General features: G+C 42.2%; 1 protein-coding gene across 2 annotated transcripts in view; it reads left to right on the top strand.

The window, feature by feature from the left end:
• Positions 1 to 11,793: 11,793 nt before the first annotated feature.
• DDX6 (DEAD-box helicase 6) overlaps positions 11,794 to 24,207 on the top strand; it is a 29,128-nt gene continuing 16,714 nt past the window's right edge. The window contains exons 1-7 of one of the 2 annotated variants that reach the window (XM_054005873.1): positions 11,794 to 12,108; positions 15,997 to 16,468; positions 18,466 to 18,529; positions 19,020 to 19,124; positions 20,479 to 20,608; positions 21,200 to 21,346; positions 21,883 to 21,981. In XM_054005873.1, the coding sequence (XP_053861848.1) occupies positions 16,269 to 16,468; positions 18,466 to 18,529; positions 19,020 to 19,124; positions 20,479 to 20,608; positions 21,200 to 21,346; positions 21,883 to 21,981 (745 nt within the window). In that variant the 5' untranslated portion in view covers positions 11,794 to 12,108; positions 15,997 to 16,268. Of the gene's footprint in view, positions 12,109 to 12,339; positions 12,451 to 15,996; positions 16,469 to 18,465; positions 18,530 to 19,019; positions 19,125 to 20,478; positions 20,609 to 21,199; positions 21,347 to 21,882; positions 21,982 to 24,207 lie in introns of those variants that run through there. The other variant, XM_054005872.1, reaches the window with a different exon arrangement.

Below are 24,207 nucleotides of genomic sequence, written 5' to 3'. Positions count from 1 at the left end.
CAGGGAAGGATTTATTTTCCGCCACAGGCAAACAGCCCAGTAGGAACGGCCACCTCTGTCCCCTTAATTAAGTTCCCGTATTTCAACCAGGTTACCAGGAGTGATATCACTCTCCTGAGGATTACACAACAAGATAAAGAACGGATGTTGCTTGAATGCCAGCAAACACCGGGACCATACGCTGCTAGGCTTTGTCAGGCAATGATACCAGATTACTTGCTGCAAGCATGGCGTGGTCAAGTGTCCTACCATGGAGGAGGGAATAAGGATGCACTGCCCAGAAACCTTCTGGCAAGGCTTTCGGAGTACCTCCAGGAGAGCTTCATGGAGATGTCCCTGGAGGATTTCCGCTCCATCCCCAGACACGTTAACAGACTTTTCCAGTAGCTACAGACTTTTCCAGTAGCTGAACTGACCGCGAATGCAAAGTCAGGCAAAGTAATCATTAAAAACCGTTTGCTTTTAAAACAAGTTTTATATTTTAAAAGGTAAACTCACCTGAGGTCCCTTCCATGGGGTCAGAGTCTTGGGTACTGGCTTGGGAGGCTTGGGAGGGTACTTCAGTCAGGGTGAGAAAAAGATCCTGGCTGTTGGGGAGAATGGAGTGCTGTGTGCTCTCTGCAAGCTCATCCTCCTCCTCCTCCTCCTCTACCCCATCGGCAGAATCCTCAGGCGTCGAGACTATCCCCGACCCAGAATCCACGAACAAAGGTGGGGTAGTGGTGGCAGCCCCCCCTAGAATTGCATGCAGCTCGGCGTAGTAGCGGCATGTCCGCGGCTCTGACCCGGAGCGACCGTTTGCCTCCTTTGTTTTTTGATAGGCTTGTCTGAGCTCCTTGACCTTCACGCGGCACTGCTCAGAGTCCCTATTGTGGCCTCTCTCCATCATGCCCTTGGAAATTTTTTCAAAAGTTTTTGCATTTCGTCTTTTAGAACGAAGTTCTGCAAGCACTGAATCCTCTCCCCATACAGCGATCAGATCCAGTACCTCCCTCACGGTCCATGCTGGTGCTCTTTTTCGATTATCAGCCTGCATGGTTACCTGTGCTGATGAGGTATCTGTGGTCACCTGTGCTCTCCATGCTGGGCAAACAGGAAATGAAGTTCAAATGTTCGCGGGGCTTTTCCTGTCTACCTGGCCAGTGCATCCGAGTTCGGATTGCTGTCCAGAGCGGTCACAATGATGCACTGTGGGATAGCTCCCGGAGGCCAATACCATCGAATTGCGGCCACACTAACCCTAATTCGAATTGCTAAAATCGATTTTGGCGCTACTCCGCTCGTTGGGGTGGAGTACAGAAATCGATTTAAAGGGCCCTTTACATCGAATTAAATGGCGTCGTTGTGTGGACGGTTACAGGGTTAATTCGAATTAAAGCTGATAAATCCGAATTAAAGTCGTAGTGTAGACCAGGCCTTAGAAAGTTTTTCCTAATATCTAACCTAACTCTGTAATTAAGCTCTGGAACAGGCTCCAAGGGAGGTTGTGGAATCCCCAGCATTGGAGGTTTTTAAGAACAGGTTAAACAAACACTGTCAGAGATGGTCTAGGTCTACTTAGTCCTGTCTCAGCACAGGGAGCTGAATTTGATGACCTCTCAAGGTCCCTTCCAGCCCTACATTTCTATGAGTCTATATATTTGTTATTTTGCATCAAACCTAACAAAATCATGACAATACAAATTAAATAGCTTGCTTTTTTTCACTGGGACAGAGCACTGCAGTATTTGATACATTTGGGAAACCTCCCAATATAGAGTCTATAGAGATATGTTTGTTCAAGATTATAATATAGAGAGGCTCACTCATAAGGGACAGTATTATGAATAAGAATTTTGAGATATGCCCTGGAAACAGGGGGATTGAGAACACAGTGTAGCTGTATACCACAGATATTCTCTATAATTTAAATAAAAGTTTTATTTATTTCTCATTCACGGGTTTGTTATTTAATAAACCCCAATATCATTACATGATGTCAGAAGTGCAGAGTGACAAGGAGACTGCAGTAATTTTGAAGTTAACTCCTGTGTTTAAAACTGAAAGCAGAGGCAAGAGGAGCATGTGGAGCAACAAACAGAGACGAACAAAAGCTTTTGTATTTATTCTATGAGCACAATAGTAGCTTGGCTAGCTTTAGAAGGAAGAAAGCCAAAAATGAATGTGTTGCAACCTCCATCCAGTCTGCAACTGTCAGGCAATGTTGCACAGAATTGGAAAAAATTCCAACAGAGATTTTAATTGTATTTAGCAGCCACAGTGGCAAATCTTTTTGCATGTTGCTGGAGAGGAGGCATTGCGCGCACACACACACACACTTAAGTTTGCTGAGGGGGAAGGTCTGAAGTTAAGTAAAATACTGACTAAATTTGAGAAACATTGCATGACAAACAGGAAAGAGACCTTTGAGAGAGACAAATTTTTTACATTCATGCAATAAACTGATGACACCATAGAGCAATGTATCAGAGCGGTAGCCGTGTTAGTCTGAATCTGTAAAAAGCAACAGAGAGTCCTGTGGCACCTTTAAGACTAACAGAAGTATTGGGAGCCTAAGCTTTTGTGGGTAAGAACCTCACTTCTTCAGATGCAAGTAATGGAAATTTCCAGAGGCAGCTATAAATCAGTATGGAGATAATGAGGTTAGTTCAATCAGGGAGGGTGAGGTGCTCTGCTAGCAGTTGAGGTGTGAACACCAAGGGAGGAGAAACTGCTTACATAAGAAAGGCCGTACCGGGTCAGACCAAAGGTCCATCTAGCCCAGTATCCTGTCTACCGACAGTGGCCAATGCCAGGTGCCCCAGAGGGAGTGAACCTAACAGGCAATGATCAAGTGATCTCTCTCCTGCTATCCATCTCCATCCTCTGACAGACAGAAGCTAGGGACACCATTCCTTACTCGTCCTGGCTAATAGCCATTAATGGACTTAACCTCCATGGATTTATCCAGTTCTCTTTTAAACTCTGTCATAGTCCTAGCCTTCACAACCTTCTCAGGTAAGGAGTTCCACAAGTTGACTGTGCACCGCGTGAAGAAGAACTTCCTTTTAATTGTTTTAAACCTGCTGCCTACTAATTTCATTTGATGACCCATAGTTCTTGTATTATGGGAATAAGTAAATAACTTTTCCTTATCCACTTTCTCCACATCACCCATGATTTTATATACCTCTATCATATCCCCCTTAGTCTCCTCTTTTCCAAGCTGAAGAGTCCTAGCCTCTTTAATCTCTCCTCATATGGGACCCGTTCCAAACTCTTAATAATTTTAGTTGCCCTTTTCTGAACCTTTTCTAATGCCAGTATATCTTTTTTGCGATGAGGAGACCACATCTGTACGCAGTATTCGAGATGAGGGCGTACCATCAATTTATTATTTTTGTTTTTTAAATAAATCAATGGTACTTCTGTAGTTGGATAGCCATTCACAGTCTTTGTTTAATCCTGATCTGATGGTGTCAAATTTGTAAATGAACTGGAGCTCAGCAGTTTCTCTTCGGAGTCTGGTCCTGAAGTTTTTTTGCTGTAAGATGGCTACCTTTACATCTGCTAAAGTGTGGCCAGGGAGGCTGAAGTGTTCTCCTACATGTTTTTGTATACTGCCATTCCTGATATCTGACTTCTTCACTACGCAAAAGGATAAATGGACACAAGTCAGATATCAGGAATGGCAGTTACAAAAACCTGTAGGAGAACACTTCAACCTCCCTGGGCACACTTTAGCAGATGTAAAGGTAGCCATCTTACAGCAAAAAAACTTCAGGACCAGACTCCGAAGAGAAACTGCTGAGCTCCAGTTCATTTACAAATTTGACACCATCAGATCAGAATTAAACAAAGACTGTGAATGGCTATCCAACTACAGAAGCAGTTTCTCCTCCCTTGGTGTTCACACCTCAACTGCTAGCAGAGCACCTCACCCTCCCTGATTGAACTAACCTCATTATCTCCATACTGATTTATACCTGCCTCTGGAAATTTCCATTACTTGCATCTGAAGAAGTGAGGTTCTTACCCACAAAAGCTTATGCTCCCAATACTTCTGTTAGTCTTAAAGGTGCCACAGGACCCTCTGTTGCTTTTTACCATAGAGCAATGTGTCACAGAATTAAGAACCCTCAGTAAAACCTGTAACTTTGGTGAGCTGACAGATTCTCTGGTCAGAGACAACATATTGTCTTTAATGCCACAGATTATTCTAAGAAATAGACTACTCCATGAAGGAGATTTAAATTTAGAAAAAGCTTTCCAGAGATGCAGGGCAGAAGAAACTGTGAAAGCACAAGTCAAAGAGCTGACTTCACCAGCAGGGACTATCCACGTACTAAGTACAAAAAAGCCAGAAAAGGTCAAATCAAAAAGTGGAACCACTGACTATGAAAACCACTACTGCAGGTAGACTGGGTACAGACAGTTATGTGGAAGATGTGGATCGCAGCATGGCCCAAAAGAGTTTTGTGACTTTGGGAAACCGTTATAAATGTGCCAAAATAAATAAATAAATAAATTTTGCAAAATGCTGTAGATCCCAAAGGCAGAAAAGTCAAATGCACGCAGTTGAAGACAAGCTGGATGAGGAGTTTTATGTAGACGTTCTGGGATCAAGCAAAACTGATGAGAGGGACTGGATATTACCAATGAAAGTGGATGAAATAATTATTCTACTCAAATTGGACACAGAAGCACAGGTTAATAAGAAACTGAAAATAAGACCAAAACTTAAAAGTAAGACAAAAATAAAAGTAACTGGTTATTCTGCAACAAATATACCAGTGAAGGAGCTATGCACTGCAAGCATCTAATATAAGAACGTTATGTACAGGCTACTGTTCGTTGTAGTACCAAAGGAGGTGTCATGAATTTTAGGCTTGGCAGCTTGTGAAAAACTGGTAAAACAGGCGTTCTTACTACAAGATCATACTAAACCGGACTATGAGGTACTCATTTGGGAATATCATGATCTGTTTCAAGAGTTGAGTTGCTTGCAGGGTGAACAAACAATCCAGATAAACAAGCATGTCCCTTCAGTTATCCATCCATGTAGAAAGGTGCCATTTGCACACCCTGATAAACTCAAGGCTGGGCTTGCAAGGTGGAAGCAACACAAGCAATGCACAAAATTTAGGAGCCAACGGAATAGGTGAGCTCCCTAGTCATTGTGGAGAAAAATAACAACCAGCTATGCATATACTTAGATCCAAGAGACCTCAACAAGGCCATACAAAGAAAACATTTAAAACTGCCAACCAGAGAAGAGCTTATGGCTCAATTTGTGAATGCACAATAGTTCAGTAAATTGGATGCCTCCTCAGCATTTTAGCAGCAAAAATTAATTGAAGGCGGCTCAAAACTATGCACATTTAATACCCATTTGGAAGATACTGATTCTTACATCCATCCTTCAGCATAGCTTCATAACCAGAAGCATACCACAAAAATCATACACATGATCTATGAACATTTTAATGGTGTTGACAACTCAATGGATGACATTGTCATCTGGGGCTCAACTAAAGAGGAGCATGATTGTAGACTTCAGAAAGTCTTGAATGCAACTAGAGCTGCAAACTTGAAACTAAATAGAGAAAAATTTATTTTAGAGGTTACAGAACTGACTTGCGCTGGAGATATTATTTCCAACAAAGATGTCAAACCTGATAAGAGGAAGGTTTCAGCCACTGAAATTGCCACATCTCACCGAAAGACATCCCCGGGTTCCTGAGAGTGGTTAATTAACTTAGAAAATTCATACCTAATCTATTTACAAAAGCAGTGGCATTCAGGAAACTCCTAGAAAGTAAAAATTAATGGTACTGGTTTGCAGAACAGGAAGAATCATGGGAAAGTTTAATACCAAAACTGATACAAAAGCCAGTGTTGAAGTAGTACACACCAAACAGGCATATTAAAATTTTCAGCATATGCTTCACAATCTGGATTAGGCACAGTGATTTTACAGAAACACGATTGCGGACAACCAGTAGAATATACATCCAAACCACTGACTGATGCAGAAACCAGATATGCACCGACTGAGAATGATCTTTTAGGAATATTGTTTGCCTGATGTTGAAACGGACCATGTATCTGATAGCATTATTTGGCAAACTGCCAAGCGCCTGTACCTTAAAGGATTCAAATAATGATGACAAAGGTGCAAAAGTATGATTCAGTTGTGACCTACACACCTGGTAAATTAATGTTTATTGTGGATGCACTTTCCAGAGTGGTGACTCCTGTTACGAAACCAGAGAAGGCCTCAGAGATAGAGACGCAAGCCTTTGTAGATCTGATTGTAAAGTCAATTCACATAGCTAACAAAAAATTACAGCAAATAAGAGGGGAAACAAGAGAAAGAAGAATTATTGGGGATCCTGAAAGAAGTGATAATTAAAGCTGGCCTGAAGAAATAAGCAGTTGCTGTCCAAGTATAAGAGACTATTAGACTGCAGACATGAATTTGCTGTGACAGATGGGGTGATTTTCAAGGGCAGCAAGGTTGTAATACCAGTGAGCCTCCAGAAAGAAGTGCTACCAAATATCCAAAGTCGTTTAGGGATTAGAAGTGCAAACAACGAGCACAAGAGGTGATGTATTGGCTGTGGATCAATCACAACATTGCTAATATGGTAGGAAACTGCTTTTCATGCTTGAAATACAAGCCACGCCAGCGGGCAGAGTCACTGAGACCTTACCCACTTCCACAAAGGCTTTATGAGAAGGTAGGCACTGACTTTATTAAATAATCCTATGATTGCCAGTTAAATAGTCACAGATTATTATTCCCTGTATTCAGAAATTTGCACACTGCACAGTACTAGTAGTAAGTCAGTGATAGCCAGCATGAAGGAGTATTTTCCAGACATGGAAATCCACATGAAGTCTTTAGCAATAATGGGCCACAATTCTCCAGCGCAGCTTTTAGCCAATTTGGCATAAATTGGAGTTTTCAATCACAAAAAGTCCAAATTACCCCTAATTGAATGGATCTGTGGAAAGGTCTATATGAACAGTAAAGAACCTTATGAAAAAGACTTTTGACAATGGGGGTGATTTGCATAAAGTTTTATTGGTTTACTGAAGTACACCTCTAAAGAATGGCTCTTCTTCAGCTCAGCTGTTAGTGGGAAGAAAGATCAGATCCCATCAATGATAATCTCATGACAATGAAATCATACAGAAGATGAAAGAAAATCAGAAGTGGAAGCAGAAATATTATTTTGACAAAAGGGCCCATGACCTCCCATCTCTTAGCCCAGGTGATAGAGTGCGCCTGAGGACTCACACCTCTAATATTGGGGGCTAATGGGATACCATTAAAGAACAGCCGCATCCAAGAATTTATGTACTCCAGACAGACCAAGGGGACAAATATTGGCATAATCGAAGGGATCTAAATGTAATCCCAGAAAGTTAAAAAACATTGACAGGCGATATGGACTCTGGCACTACTGATTGTTTATTATCAATGGACAAAGGAGAAACAAGCAACAAGCTAGCAACAAGAAAACTCAGACTCTAATGAAAGGAGGAGATACTGAGAAGATCAGAGAGGGAGATTAAATGTCCTGAAAGACTCAGAGACTTATTAGTCCGCCTGGAGAAGGGGTATTTGAGGAATATGAGAGTTAAAGACTCACTCCAGAGTGATGTGCTGGTAGCTTCTCTCTAGGTAGCAGATACATTGGGTATATGGATCATAGTTTATGGAAATGTACTAGCTGGGTTGAGAATTCAATAGATGTGTTATTAGATAGTTGTTAGTGCTTATATAAGAGGGTTATTTTGTTTTTGTTTTTTAAAGGTAGTTTCCTGGTTTATTCTGCTTTGCATGGCTGTTTGGCAGAAGAATTTTACCAAATGAGGTCAGAAGGCATACAGAGGTGACTGATGTAGTGCAGGTGATGTATGATGCAAAGCAGAGATGGGCGGGTCATGTAGTCCACAGGCAAGACAATTGGTGGGCAACCCACATAAGTGACTGGATCCCCAGAGACCACAAGCTGTGAGGGTAATCTAAGCCTCTGACTTCCTGGGTGTTTTAAGCTTCGCTGGGTCTCATCAGGCTGCAGAACTTTGTCCTCCCTGGTGTCTCATTGACTCTCAGTTATCCCTTCACAGAAATGGAGCTCTTCAGCCCACCTGCCCTAGGCCCCCAGCACAAGCGCTGACCCCCAAGATAGCTCAGTTGCTTAAACACACCCTCTCCCTCCTTCACACTGCAAAGGTGCGAAGCTTCTGGTTACGGTTTAATTGTCTCTGGAGAGACAGTAACTGTGAAGAACTTATCACACTCCACAGAGGCTAACACCTTAATACTCTTCAAACACAGCAGAGTATACATATCATACAAAACAATAAACGTCTTAAACCGCAATATCCGTCACTAGCTCTTCATTTGTGAGTTCTTGGGGGGACCATTTGCGGCCAGGAAGGCAGGCAGAGCGTCCCCTGCCTCATGCACTTTTTGCCTGTTGTGTTGTTTCTCCCTCATGAAGTCGTTGCCCAGCTTGCATGATCACCTTACTCTTTCCTACCCCCACACTTCCTCTTCCTGTCTGGTTCCTCTGTTCCTATGTGTTTATTAAACCTCTCCTGGACATTTGGCCATTTTTTGTTCTGCTCCTTTATTTCCCTACTCCCTTCAGAGGGGTAAAATAAAACTGGTCTCCCAAAGATGCAGCTAGTTTTTACTTTTTAGAATAATATTGTGACCAAAATATTGTCATTAACTTTAAGTATTTCCTACTGTACTCAGTATGAGGAAAACATGCTGTCATGCTGGGAAGACATGATGGATACACATACATCTAGGAATTCATGATACAGCATCTTTCATAACAACAATTAATATCATCCAGAATTCATAAATTTGTACTGACAGATTCCCAAATTATTACATCTGTACATCCCACTTGCACTCTGAATTATCCACAGAAGTTCTCACAGTTAAGTTAATCAATACCCCAGCTACCAGCCTCCATCAGACAATATCTACTACACAGGGTTAGCCTTTTGGCCTGCAGGACCTAGGTAAAAAGAAAAAAAGGTTAAGCGATATTTTCACCTTCTTGTTCCATCACCAGAAACTGGCTGGTGTAACAGTAAAAAGAACAGGAGTACTTGTGGCACCTTAAAGACTAACAAATGTATCTGAGCATAAGCTTTCCAGACTTACCAACTTCACTGCCAGAGAAAAAGGCTGAGATGGCCTGTGAATTCTGGAGTCAGCATAGAACACTATACTACTAATTATTTTAACAAGGGATTCCCAAAATTCCCCCCCCCCCCCCATGTACCAGGATGAGCCAATGGACAGACTTGGTGAGAGACTGGTGAATCCATTTATGTTCTCATTTAAATAAAGTTCACGAAGAAGGCAGGACTACTGGGCATCAAATGTGTATGAAGTGCATTTAGCTAGAAACATATTTTCTTTCTGAAAAAACATACTATGTTGATTAGCAGAACACAATACATGGAAATAAATAATCCTTGGCAGGGATACGTTAGCAGTATCCAGAGAGGGGCTGACTCCCTTCGAAGCAGGAAAATCAACTCTCCATGCACTTGGGACCCCTTTCTATTATTCTGATGCCAAAGAGTTTCCTCCAGCACATCACTGGCATAGAACTGCAAGGCCCTCCAGCACCTTCCGTACTTACGCCGGAGACCAACCCTTATTAAATACAAGGCTCTGTGGGTGAAAGTTTCAGATATAGTACTCAAGGCTAGCCCTTGACCAAATGGCGCCCCAGGCGAGAAACGTCTCCAACGTCCTCTCCCCCACCTCCATTTGTTAAACTTTTGAATACCTTATTTTTTATTGCATTTGTAGCCCATTTCAAGAGTTTGATGCACAATTTGCATGCATGATTTATCCCTGTCACATAAGATTGACCCGCGATGCCCTGCCCCTTATATACCCAAGAGGGCATAGCGGACAACATTCTAGGAGATTCAAGGAAAACGTAGTTGTCTGAAAGTCTAGAAGGTTCGAGGAGATTCTACAAAGGTCCAGTACATTCTAGGAGGTTAGTGAACAATGAAACTACATACAGAATACCTGACACATTTTACTTCTAGCATTCTATTTTCCCTTTTGTCACTAACAAAAACAGCACCCCAAGCCTGATGCCCCGGCCGTCGCCTGGCCCTAAATTTGTCCCTGATAGTACTTACAAATCTGCTTTTCCTGTGTTCCCTGATGTCTTCAGAGGTTTCTTCCTGGTCCTGCCATACAAAATTAAACATTTATAGTTTGAATGTTAATTTTTTGGTACTTTATTGACTAATGATGTGATAGTGTCTTAGTAACTAATGGTTTAAAAGTCACAATGCAGCTAAGTAATTAAAGTGCTAATTGGTTAAGTGGGAGAGCATAAAAGGAAGGCACAAGGCATGGAGAAAAAGTTTGTGTTGAGATCAGAACAGCTATAAGTGCTGACCAATGTAAGAATAAATAAAAATAACCTTGAATTCTAAAGTGGTTTCAATAGTTATAACAAATTAAGCAGGGAGAGTGATTGACACAGGAACTTGTGTACTAAGTTTAAATACTTTGGGAATATATCCAAATTATCTTGCTTACTAAATTACTGTTTTCTTTCTATTTTGCAACTAAGTGTACTATTAAGACAAGTTTTCCTTGTAATTAATCTAATTTTTAAAATTAGTTTTTCCTTCATGTTCAACAGTGAGCTTTAGTTTCCAAATTATTTTTTCCCCATTAGCACTCAATATTTTTCCAGCTGAGATTAAATATAGCATGGGTGCAGCAAAACTGAAACATTTTTGTCCTCTGTAAAATATATTTGTTGCCACAATTGTTCATTTCTAATTAAGGATAGAAGGAAAGTCCTGGTCACCATGATCGTTATAAATGAGAATATCACCAATGGTTTTGTTGTCTGACTCTTACTTCTATTTGACTCACTTTAAAGTTACCTTAATAGAATTATTTCATGCTGGCCAGGAATAGTTTCACAGTCTCCTAATTACTATCAGTGTAGAAATGAGACTTAACTCTGCTTTCATTTTTAAAGTCGCTAATTTTAAAACTATATCACCGCGGAGGAAACAATCACACTAAATCTGGCTCTAAATCTCTTGGAATAGCGACAGTAGTTCGGATTTGGATGAAAGGATGATTAAAAAAAGCCATTGTTCCATTTCTGCACGTGTAATTACTTCAAGGGAAATTAATGAAGAGGGGGTAGGTAGGGGGACGCTTAACTGAGAAGATGTACCAACCCAGTCACTGTCTCACCTGGAGGGCCACTCGCTCCCTCGTCTTGGATGAATGTTAAGGCAGCTGTTTAAAGTCTCTCTCTCAGGACTGATTTTACTGGGGTTTCCTTCGGTTTATTGCTGAGAATCGCTGATGGAGGGACGAGAGCCGCGCGGAGACCCCTTTAAAGCAGCCGTTTAATGCTACTCCATTTATGGATGGATGCAGCAGAAGGGGGCTGGCTGGGCGCTGTTACGACCCGCACATTCTCGCTTCCCTGCTCGGGAAACTCCCTCACGCCTCTCGCCGCGCTTCCCTGGGGCGCGGTGAAGGCGGTTTTTACCCGCCCACGCGAGAGCGCGCCCGGCCTCGCGCAGGGGGGAACGCGGCTGCTGTCTGGGGCGCCTCAGGCACACGGGGAGCCGCGTTTCACGGCGATCAGAAATCGCGCGCCCAGCCTCGCGGCTGGAGATGGCGGCGCGTGTGCGCGAAGAAACCGCGCGCAACCCAGCCCACCCCCCGCCGCGCGGTGCGGCCGCGGCTCCGGCTCCGGCTCCGGCTCTGGCCCGGGAGGGAGGCAGGGAGCCCGTGTTGTCCGGGGCAGCGGAGCTTTAAGTGACGCGAGGGGAGGAGGAGCTGGTGGGCCTCGGGCAGGCCCGCAGGGAGCAGCAGATGCCGAACGCAGGCTGTGACTGTCCCCTTTAAAAGAAGCGCTGATGAGCGTGGCGTGGCGTGGCAATGGCCGAGGCCGAGCGGAGGCGGGAGGGTACAAGCCTGAGGAGGACGCCCCGCACGCATGCCGCGAGGCGGTAGCGGGACACACGGCTTCTCGCGGAGCGGGCTCTAGGCAGGGAAAGCCTGGCCGCGCCTAACAGCAGGTGACGGCGGGTTCGTGGTGGGCTCCGCGTGGGCGCTGGGGCAGGTGGGGGCGTGGCTGCGGCTGCGTGGGGCCGCTGCCCGTGGGGTAAGGGTGTGAAGACCTGGCGTCTGGTGCGGGGCGCACCGGCTCCCCCAGGAGGCCGCTTCTAGGCTAGCACTGAGGTAACGGGGGCGGGCCTAGGGGCCGGCCTGCTTGCCTACCCGGCCGGGAGGGGGAGGGCACACGGGAGGAAGAAGGAAGCCGCCATCTTGGAGCGTCGAATCGCCATAACAAGGCACCAAACGGGCGAGTGCGAGGACTTTTTTACCCGGGAGAGCGGGGAGCGCAGCCGGCGGCGGCGGTGAGGAGGGTGCTGGGGGAGCGGCCTTCGGGGCTGGGTATGGGGCGGGCGGGCATCGGCCTGCGCTTTGGTGAGGCCTGCGGCCTGCTCTGGAGCCGGGCCTGGGCTGGGCCGGGCCTAGCGGGCGGCCACTCCGGACTGGGTGGGGGGTTACGCTGCGGAGGGAGTTGGTGGGTCTCATCCGCCCCCCGCCGGGGGCCGGTGTGTTCGGTGTCCCATGGGGGGCCCTGCAGGCGGGTTAGGGCACTGGGGGCGAGCGGGCGCTTCGCGAAGGGGCGGCGCTGCGGGGGGTGGGGGGGTGGGGGGAAGGCCGTGAAGTGGGGGGAGGCGTGCATCTGCCAGCCTGACCTTGAGGGGGGCCGGGGGGGCTTGGTGTTTCTGGTGGGGGACCCTGCCCTGGACTGGCGTGCAGGGTTGGTGTATCTGGGGAGCACCGCCCCCCTCGGTGTCTGGGGCCCAGAGGGGGCGGGGATGGTCTTTTGTTTCCCCGACGGATGTTGCCGGAGTCGGGTGCCCGCTGATGTTGCGCAGATACACTTTTAGGGTTGTGCCTGTTCCTACAGGCTGTTCCTGTCTGGCCGCAAATAAACGTGGGTTATGTACGTTTGTTGTTAAACCGGGGCGCCCCTCGGTTGTGGTGGAGCCGGGCTGCCCCTGTTTTTGCCTGGTGAAATCGCCCCCTTCCCCAAGCTTTGCAGAAACTGCTCCGGACACTCTCCCTAAAGCCCCTGTCACTCCCAGGCAGAGGCCCACGGGGATGTGGGAGTGAAGCAATACGTGTTTAAGCTGCTGCGTTCCATTGTTTCGGAAAATGAAACGTTCCGTTTTTTGGGGGGAGGTGGGGAGAAGGATGAGACTATGGTTGAAATTTCTAAACTGATTGAAGCTGCAGTGAGGTCCTTATGTTAGAGGAAATGTAGGTCGGTTCTGGAGCAGCTCACCTCGGCCTCAGGAGTATTTGAACCCTATCAAAAAATGGAAGACGTGGTTTCTGGGGTCACCTAAAAAGCGCCCCCTAATTTTGTATTTGTTCATGTAGCATTGTGTGCTCTTTTTAGGCAAAAATCAAAGTTCCTCGGGGAAAGGGGGATGTTTACTGCAGAAAGGGCAGTAGAAATGTGTAGGCAGCGGCTTCCATAGTCTGTATACGTGGTCAAAATCAAGAAAGGAAATGCTTAGAATAGGGGGTGGTGAGCTTTACTAGTAGAGGGCACTAGCTTTCCAACTGGTGGTGATGCTTGTCCCTGAATTTTAGGTTTGTTCAGATTTATTAAATATAGTTTTACTTTATTACATATTATACTTTAAAGTTTTGGAATCCTACTGTGGGTGTGGGTTAAGATTTAAAGGCACGTTGCCAGGTAAAATAAAAATGAAAGTGAGGTACTAACAACACATTATTAAAGTTTAAAGTTGAATTTACCTCTTGCTGTATCTTTCTCTGCTGTTTATATTTTTTTGTTCTCCTGTCCTAGCTATATGCTTTGATATTTGAGTTGTAACACAAGGGAAATGTCTTAATCCAAATGTTTCCCTTGACTTTTTAAAAATGAAATTATTTTAATTTAAACACTTTAAAATATTTTTGGGTCTATGGCAGTGTCGCTGTAAATTAAAGGTACTTGAAAATGACATCCATCTGAAAATATTTTACCTACTCATAACAAGAGTACCATCTAAAATGACTGACCCAGAGACTGGAGGAAAGTGTGTGGTTTTTTTGTTTTTTGTTTTTGTTTTTTGTTTTAAAAGATTGCTTTGTGCTGTTGGCACATACTAATTTTAATTGTTTCCCTTCCTTAGTAAGTCATTTGTTCTGTCTTTACTTTGAAACAAATAAAGGAAAAGGGGACTGTTTGGAAAAAAATATATAAACTTGATTATAAAACCATAAAAGTTGGCAGAAATACTCAGAAGCAGGTTGTAGTACCTGAAACTGCTTTTAACTGTTTTTGAAAGTGACTAGATATTGGTGTCGCTTTAAGGAATGTTAGTATTTGAATTCTATGGGTGGATTTTACCTGGTAATGGAGAGAGGTATCTTATAAACAACATTTTTGTAAGAGTGCATTAATCAACTAACAGAGTAACAGCCGTGTTAGTCTGTATCCGCAAAAAGAAGAACAGGAGTACTTGTGGCACCTTAGAGACTAACAAATTTATTAGAGCATAAGCTTTCGTGGACTACAGCCCACTTCTTCGGATGCATATGAATCCGAAGAAGTGGGCTGTAGTCCACGAAAGCTTATGCTCTAATAAATTTGTTAGTCTCTAAGGTGCCACAAGTACTCCTGTTCTTCTTTAATCAACTAATGCTGCCTTTGTTTTGCATTTATTGTGTAAAATGCAGCTGCTTTGTGGTGATACTTACTATATGTCAAGCCTGTAAATCCTTTTTTGAAAAGGCTATTGATAGGCCTGTAGAGTTTACTTGTTAGTAACAATTCTAGGGTTACTTCAAACAAATTAATCTTACAATTTTGTACTTTAGTATCTTTCTATAAAGAGTGTGTGTGTGTTTGATATCTTGTTTGCCAAACAGTTAGTTACAGTTACTTTTCCAATACTCTGCCACTAACTTTAAATTTGTTTTGTATGTATCTCTTTCTGAGCGCACCAGGCAGGTTTTTCAGGGTTAGGGTTTTTCAGTGACCGTTATTTTGAATGTAACGCAAAGGGTGTTAGCTCAATTAAAAAATTAAGGGGGAAATCTCTATTGATACATTTGTATCTGAATTGCATCTCTAATTAGAAAACTTAACCACTGTGAGTAATGCTATATATAAGGTTTTGTGAATGTAATAAAACAGGAAGCTGTTTTGATTCACTGAGACTGAAGGACTTGGTTTCACTGTTTGAAATTGAAGTTTTATTGTTTAAATTGTACATCTTACCTGTTAAACCAGCTGTTAAAATTAAACTTCTATTTAAATAGAAATAGAATTTATAACTTTCAGATTTCCAGTGTTTCTCAGATTACTTCAGATGATTTTCATCTTGCTTTCTGTATTAGTGTGCTCTTCTCTCCCCCTTTTCCTCCAATTGAGATATTAAAGTAATTGCATAGTGCCCTCCACCCCCAGTTTTCCCTATAATTTATAATACGGTGGTATTCTTCATCTCCTGTCCTTAATTGATGTGTAGCATTGCTTTGTGGTGGTAAACAGCTGCTGTGTTCTGCCCCAGAGGTGGCTGCACTTCAAGCTTGGGTGAAATAATCTCTGTGACTCATACCTGGGGTGTAGTTAATATATGTAAAGCACTTCATTACATAAAAGATGTTAAAAGTACACATTTTTACAGAGTTCCACATGATGCCATAAAATGATAGTTGTGTGCTCAGTTTTAAGTAGGAAAGTTTAATTTTTGGTTTATTTGTGACACTTGATTTTTTGGGTGCCTTTGTTTAAAGTACCGAGGATTTGGATGCTTGTTCTGGTAGTGCTTTGGTTCAAGTATCAAAGTAGTTTGTAATACTAGTAATGTGATATATTTTTACACACTCAGTCCATGTATTAATTGTTTTTTTTCCTGTATCTTTTTCAGACTGAAGTGAGTGAATTCAGATATAATTCAACTTTGTTAGAGGGCTTTTTAAAAAAAAAAAAAAAAAAGTTGTTCCACGGTGCATCAGAGCAAGTTACTACTTTACTGTTGAGTGACTTACAGGTGCTTGCCTGCATTGCAATAAAGGACTCATATATTGAGCAAGACTTATTTATCTCTTCATTTTGGAGAGTCTAATAAACTGTTATTACAGTTTCTGTACTGACTTTCAAAGTTTTGAAGTCTAAAAAGACATCTTTACAAAGAAAAACATGAGCACGGCCAGAACAGAGAACCCTGTTATAATGGGTCTATCCAGTCAGAATGGGCAGCTGAGAGGCCCTGTAAAACCAAGTGGGGGCCCAGGAGGTGGGGGGACACAGACTCAGCAACAGATGAACCAGCTGAAAAACACCAACACAATCAATAATGGCACTCAACAGCAAGCACAGAGTATGACCTCCGCTATTAAGTAAGTATTTGCGTATATGTTAAGCAGCATCTTAAACAAATGTTTGAGCTACCAGGCATTGGAGAGGATTTAAGATTTCTTGTGTTGATATTTAAGTTCTATGTCCTATTGTTACCTTAAAATTCAGTGTGGGCGGTCAGATGAAGAATATGAACTACTGATAATTCAGAAATAAATGTGAAATTAATAGACTTTCTCTGACAGATCCTGGTTATTTATCAGTTGTGCGAAGTAATAGTTAAGGCATTTTCTCAAGTTGTATACTATTGAAAAGCATAGGTTGATGGCCTACCTTAATTTCTTTTCTTGATAGCTTTTCCCCTGAGAAACACCTTCTCATCCTGATCACTTGTTCAGGATCGGTGCTAAGGATGAGGGGAAGATGTGGAGTCTATTGTAGTTTAATACAAGTGTGTATGACCATAGCTTAATACAAGTGGCAAGTTGTAACACATGATGGACCTTAGTCACTTTGTTCTGAGTATTGTCTTGTCTCTGTCCCCCACCCCACACACGTGTGTGTGTGTGTGTGTGTGTATATATACATACATACACACACACACACACAGTTCAATTACATGACATTTAGTAGATATTTCTCAGTAAATGCTAGAACTAGAGTTAAATATTTAAAAACTGGAAATGCCAGTTTTTATTTGACCTAAACCATTCACTTTCTTTCCTGGGTGATTTTCAAAACATTATTTAAAAAATGTCTGATCCCCCCCCAGTTTAACACTTCTTTTGATACCAGTACAGGTTTGAATGAAGTGTACCTGGAACAAGTGCAACACTAAAACCCCCTCACTCCTCCTCCCCAACTTAGGAATGTCTGAAAACACATTATAAAATGTGGATTTGGGAGTTGGAAATTGGAGGAAAGAACTGTCCAGATCCAGTTTCAAGTTTCGGTCTGTTATAAGAACTAGACACTTTTGTGTATGGATAATTATTTTTCTTCTCTAGTGTATGAATGAAAATTATAAACACATTTATGCTTTTAACTGCTTTAGTAATTTTGAAGAAACTGCCTCTCAGATGAAAAGAATGCAATTAATAAAAGTGGTCCAACATATAGTTTTGGTTTAAATAGTCAAAAATCTTATTCCTTGCTGAGAGTCTGGCTAATAGGACATGGTGAATTGATTATCGGCTGGGGGTGGGAAGAAAACTTTTCTTCTTTTTCCCCCTCATGGTTTAGCATTGTACAAATTAGACAAATGAATTATGGGTTCTTACTGTCTTTCAAGACATTAGCTATGAGCACTGGACACTGTTGGGAGTAGATACAGGTTATGAAGGTTGGCTAATGTTACTTGTCATGTTTGGTTCTGAAATAGTGAGGGGAACTTGATGAGGTGAAAAGTTTTTCATCATATTTGCTAATGGTTATAAGAGTGAGTAGATAATCAGTGCTTGAGAGACTCTTCTCTTACAATTATTATTAAGATAAGAGCAGCATTTCTGGGTGAAATAATTAGGCCAGGTTCTTTGGTGCATTTAAATAAATTAATTAATTAATGGAGATATCCTGTCTCCTAGAAGTGGAAGGGACCTTGAAAGGTCATCCAGTCCAACCCCCTGCCTTCACTAGCAGGACCAAGTACTGATTTTTGCCCCAGATCCCTAAATGGCCCCCTCAAGGATTGAACTCACAACCCTGGGTTTAGCAGGCCAATGCTCAAATCACTGAGCTATCCCTTTCTCCCCAATTTACTACATTGCACCATTTAAGTGGGTGCTGTTTAGAGAGAAGTATAATGCTCCGAGTTTGGGGAATTCAGGGACTTCTGAGTTCTAATTCTTGTTTTGTCATGGTCCTCCTTGCCTTGGGTAAATGGTTTAATCTCTGTACTTCAGTTTCCACATCTGTAAAACTGGGGAAATAATAACCTGCCTGAGTGGTTAAGGTTTTGTTAGTTTGTGCAAAGTACTAATTGTTACTTAAAACAGAATAGAATTATTTAGGGATATTAACTAGTGCCTTCACATTGCAGACCTGGTGATGACTGGAAGAAGACTTTAAAACTCCCTCCAAAAGATCTGAGAATCAAAACTTCGGTAAGGATGTTTTAAAGGTAACTGTAAGCATGGGGTTGAGGATGTGAGATAAATTGCAGAGATGGTGTGCTAACAGTGAGAAAATTCATTTCTGATCTATTTTTAAAACTTAATTAAAAGTAGATCGTAATATACATTCTTAGAGATACTTGGCAAATATGTTTCCTTGCTCTCTCAAGTATGTTGAAACTCGGGGTATATTTTTACTTTAAGAATACTACAGGATGAAGTCTTAGTGCTTTTGCTGCAAAACAGAGACAAAGTTTTAAGTGTGTATGCAGATTACTTTGCTTGGTCCCCAGTAACCAATACTACCTTATTATCCGTGGTTGCACTACACCGATTTTTGTGAACGACTGTATGATGGATGGTTGGAAAGGGCTTATTACTCCCTTTTGCCTTATCTTTGTCCTGGATTATTTTGTTGAACCAGTTTATGGGGATAATTTGTATGAACTGGTCTTACTGTTCTACTTTCTTAACTACTCAGGATGTGACCTCCACAAAAGGAAATGAGTTTGAAGATTACTGTCTTAAACGGGAGTTGCTGATGGGAATTTTTGAAATGGGCTGGGAAAAACCATCTCCTATTCAGGTTAGTACAGAGCAGATTCTTTGTGCCACATGCTGATTGCTTCATCTTAGCTATCTCATAGTCAGTCATTTACAGGTTTTTGGGCATCCTTGAAGTTTTGACACTGAGGCTTTGACAGTATAATTTCTGAAAAACTCACTTCATACCAAACCAAAAAATACCCAGTAACATAGAAATTAGGGTTTTTTACCTTTTAAAGGCTTGACATATGATTCTTCTGCTCATCATAGAGAGGTCAGGGGGTTGTAGGCAACAATTCGCTAAGATACTTCCAGTGTGTAAGTAGTCCCATGGACGTCCGCAATCTTCTCTGTTCACTTTTATGGACAAATTTAATAGCTCTGCGTCGATCTAAGTACCACAGAGGTAGTCATCACAAAAAAATCTCTGTAGAATCTTACTGTAGTTCCTCTCACCCCTTAGTTGCAACTCTGTGCCAGTCTAATCACAAACCTCTCAGCAGAGGTGGGACAAAAGGTCACTGAGATGCACTTCAGTGGAAGCTAGTACAACCCCTCTCCCTCCTCCCTCCCCCCCCCCAAGTAAAGTCCTCTCACACCCTTGTTCTGATGTTTCTCTTGTTTTGTGATCTGCAATTTCTTTTTTTTTTTTTTAATTGAGCACTGGAGAAGGATTAAAGTACACACAATTGTGCCATTTCACCTCATCATGGGGAATATGATACAAGGCATTCTGAACGCTTATCTTCACCCAGGCTCTAAGTCTTAAAGAATGGTTTTATACTTTTATCTGAACAGTAGAAAGAAAAATACTTCTGGTCTTTGAGTCTGGAGCTGGCACCATAGAGGATGTCTTAAATTTCAAAAGCTAATAAGCCCTCTCTTTTCACAGTGTAATGTTAAAATATATACATGGACTTGAAGTCACGCAGGCAATTTTCCTTACTTCCTACCTAGACCTTTTTCCGGTCTAATTGGTGTCTGGAATGGGGGTTAGGGTGGAGAGCCTTTCTCTCCCCATGGGATAGTTTGATAGCACCTCTCCCCCATCTCCTTCGTTGCACCTAATATGTGTACACCCTGCACATTAGGATCATTCCTGTGGTAGCTGTTCCATTCAGTCTGCCTATGACCAGGCTAGACTAGTGGGGCATTGATAAATGGGATACTGGGAGCAGTTTTCTCATAAGTGGGATGCTGAAATGCTTTTGCTTGATCAGTTTGTCGTTTTTGTGATGAGGCTGGTGTACTTTCACATATAGGGTCTTATAACTCAGTGTTGCATTGGAAAGTTCTCTTGTCCCTTATCGGGGTCAGTGTTAAACAGGGCCTTTTTTTTTTAAGCTGTAGTTGAGGTTGTTTTGTTGTTGCATTGCCCTGTGCTTGCTTTTTAGGAGGAGAGTATTCCCATTGCTTTGTCTGGTAGGGATATCTTGGCTAGAGCTAAAAATGGAACGGGCAAGAGCGGAGCCTACCTCATTCCCTTACTTGAACGGCTAGACTTAAAGAAGGACAATATACAAGGTGAGCTGAAGACAAGTTTACATGAAGCTCCATCTAGGAACTAACATGAGTAGCCTGGCTGCTGCATGTCAGTATTTGTGGGATGAGACATTAGAAGATTGTAGGCATCAGTGTAGCTTGATGGCCTGCAGATTAATACCTAAAATTGGTGGTTGAATTTTTCAAAGCAACCTGGGGATTTGGACACGCTTTCAATTAAAATTAATCCCCAACACTGCTTTGAAAATCTCAACTACTACAAATTTCTCTTCATCCTTGCTTATATGCCCTGAAAAGTGTGGTGTAAAGGTGGCTGGGATATAAGTTGTGGCTGGCACTATTTAATAGCATGCAAGGAATGCCAGTTAACTTACTGTGCTTCAACACAGCAATATTTCCTTGTCATGAAGAATACCCATGCAGTTTCCATGATGAGTCATTAAAAATTTTCATAGACCTCCTTAAACCTGCTAAAGTTTAGCCATCATAGCGTTTGAGTGCATGTGTTCATTAGGATAATCATTATTTAGTGCCTTTTTGAACTGGGAGGAAGGCAGTATTAAGACATAAAATGCATCCTGTGTTGAGGATTTTGTGCATCTTCTCTTTCAGCAATGGTGATTGTTCCCACTCGAGAACTAGCATTGCAGGTCAGTCAGATCTGTATCCAGGTTAGCAAACACATGGGAGGTGCCAAAGTGATGGCAACAACAGGAGGAACCAATCTGCGTGATGACATAATGAGGCTTGATGATACAGGTTAGGACACTTTCCAATTAAGGTTGCTGCTCTTTAGTGGCTTGCACAGTACTGCAAAGCCTAGCACTAAAATCTCTCCCTTTCAGCTGCTATTATCCTAGCATTGGCCTTTTATGAGCCAGGCTGAGGTTTTATGCATCCATTCTACATTCATCTCTAAGGATTGGTCTGTTCAAGCATCTAGTTTGCAGGAAACTGGGGTGTAAATATGCTGTGTGCTAACTGTCCAGGTGGACTCTGCGTCAGTGCACGATAAGTTCTGTAGTGCACTTTGATCTACACCGCTTTGAAACAGGAATACCTCCGAGCATGCTACAGAACTTATAGTGAGCGGGAATGGGGTCCACGTAGATGATTAGTACGTGTCAGGCTACCTTGACACAGATTTACACCCCAATTTTCCACAAACTGTTTGTACAAATAGGCCCTTAAAGTTGACTTAGTGTAATTGTCAGCCAAGCCAATGTTGTGTATTTGTACTGTTTCTTATCCAAGCAAAAATCCACCTAAATGTATTTTCTTTTTAAAATTTACAGTGCATGTGGTGATAGCTACCCCTGGGAGAATTCTGGATCTCATCAAGAAAGGAGTAGCAAAGGTTGAACACGTCCAGATGATAGTACTGGATGAGGCAAGTTGCTGTCTTAAAGATCTGCAAAACATGGAAAGATATTTAACAGGAAGTTACAACAATGACACATCTCTGCAGGCCTGCTCATTGAACATTGCTGGCCATTAAAATTGTCAGACTTTCTGTAGACACCATAAAGCTGAGATTGATCCATTTCTGCATTTTTGGGTGGGGAAAGTCATCTGGGAGGGAAGAGTTTTCAACATGTACTTTTCTCAGAGACTGATGGAAGCAAACTGATAGGGAAAGTTTGCTTTCCCCTTATTTTGTAGGACCACTGAGAATTAGGTTAACAATCTCTTCTGAAATGGGTAGCTCTTACTCTTCCATTTAAAATGACTGTTGTAATACAAACCTCTCAGTATAAATTGATATTCAAAGATCCAGTAGATTCATAGATTTCAAGGGGTCTGACCTCCTGTACAACACATGCCATAGAACTTCCCCAAAATAATTCCTAGAGCATATCTTTTTAAAAAACATCTGATCTTGATTTTAAAAAATCCACCACAACCTTTGGTAAACTGTTCAAATGGATATTCTCACCATTAAAAACATTATGCATAATTTTCAGTCTGAATCTGTCTACCTTCAGCTTCCAGCCATTGGATCATGTTCTACCTTTTTCTGCTAGATTGAAGAGTCCGTTGTTAAAGATTTGTTCTCCAATAGAGTAAAAGCAACGTTCCTTCTAACTTCTCTTGAAACAACTGAATCTGAGTCAGGGCGCTGGGAGAGTGGAGACGTGAGAAATAGCTTGCTAGATTCATGCTTGATAATTGGCTGAACCTAATCTCCTTGTGTGATGCTGTGGCCAAAAAGGCTAATGCGATCCTTGGATCCATAAATGGCAAGCTAGAGTAGGAGTAGAGGTTATTTTACCTCTGTCTGGCACTGGTGGGGCTGCTGCTGGAAAAGTTTGTCCTGTTCTGGTGTCCCCAATTTAAGAAAGATGTTGAAAATTTGGAGTGGGTTCAAAGAGCCATGAGAATTATTAAAGGGTCAGAAAACATGCCTTATGGTGATAGACTCAAGGAGCTTAATCTATTTCACTTAACAAATAGCTGACTGCGAAGAGTTACAAAGGGATCTCACAAAATTGGGTGACTGGGGAATGAAACAGTATATGGATTTAATCAATGTTGAATTTCGAAGTAATGTGCATTGGGAAAACATAATCCCAACTATACATACAAAATGATAGGGTCTAAATTAGCTGTTAACGCTCAGAAAAGTGACCTTGGAGTTATTGTGGATATACCTCTGAAAACATCTGCCCAGTGTACAGTGGCAGTCAAAAAAGCTGCCAATGTTAGGACCAATTAGGAAGGGGATAGATAAGATAAAAATCATAATGTCACTATATAAATTTGATGGTACACTCACACCTTGTATACTGCATGCAGTTCTGGTTGCTCCATCTTAAAAAAGATACATTAGAATTGGAATAGATGCAGAGAAGGGCAACAAATTATTAGGAGTGTGGATCAGCTTCTGTATGAGAAGATAGTGAGACTGGGACTGATCAGCTTAGAAAAGAGATGACGAAGGGGGGAATATGATAGAGGTCTATAAAATCATGAATGGTGTGGAGAAAGTGAATAAGACAACATTATTTACCCAAAGGGTAACGTAACACAAGATGAAACTCATAGGCAGCATGTTTAAAACAAAAAAGTATTTCCCAGAATCAACCTGTGTAACTTGTTGCCATGGGATGTTTTGAAGGCCAAAAGAATTACTGGATTCAGAAAGGAATTAGATAACATCATGGGGGATAAGCCCATCAGTGGCTGTTAGACAAGATACTCAAGGTCACAACCCTGTGCTCCATGTGTCACTAGACCTCCCAACTGTGTGATGCTGGGACTGGACGATAGGGATGGATCATTTGAAATTGCCCTGTTCTGTTCATTACCTCTAAAGCATCTGACACAGGCTGCTATCACAGACAGAATACTGGGTTAGATAGACCAGTCATCCAACCTAGTATGGCTGCTCTTCTGTTAAGGTGGGGAATTGATCAGTCTGTAAGTACGTACATGGGGAACAAGTATTAAATAATGGTCTCTTTGTTCTAGCTGTGAGAGGTGTAACATAATCCAGTGGATGGATGCTGAAGCAAGTCAAATTCAGATTAGGAGTAAGGTGTACATTTTAAACAATGAGTAATTAACCATTGGAACAGTTTACCAAGGATGCTGGTAGATTCTCCATCACTGACAATTTT

The sequence above is a fragment of the Malaclemys terrapin genome, chromosome 15, assembly GCF_027887155.1.
Source record: "Malaclemys terrapin pileata isolate rMalTer1 chromosome 15, rMalTer1.hap1, whole genome shotgun sequence".
NCBI classification, from domain to species: Eukaryota; Metazoa; Chordata; order Testudines; family Emydidae; genus Malaclemys; species Malaclemys terrapin.
Note: the sequence above shows the minus strand (reverse complement) of the source record. Positions and strands in the feature narration are given on the sequence as shown.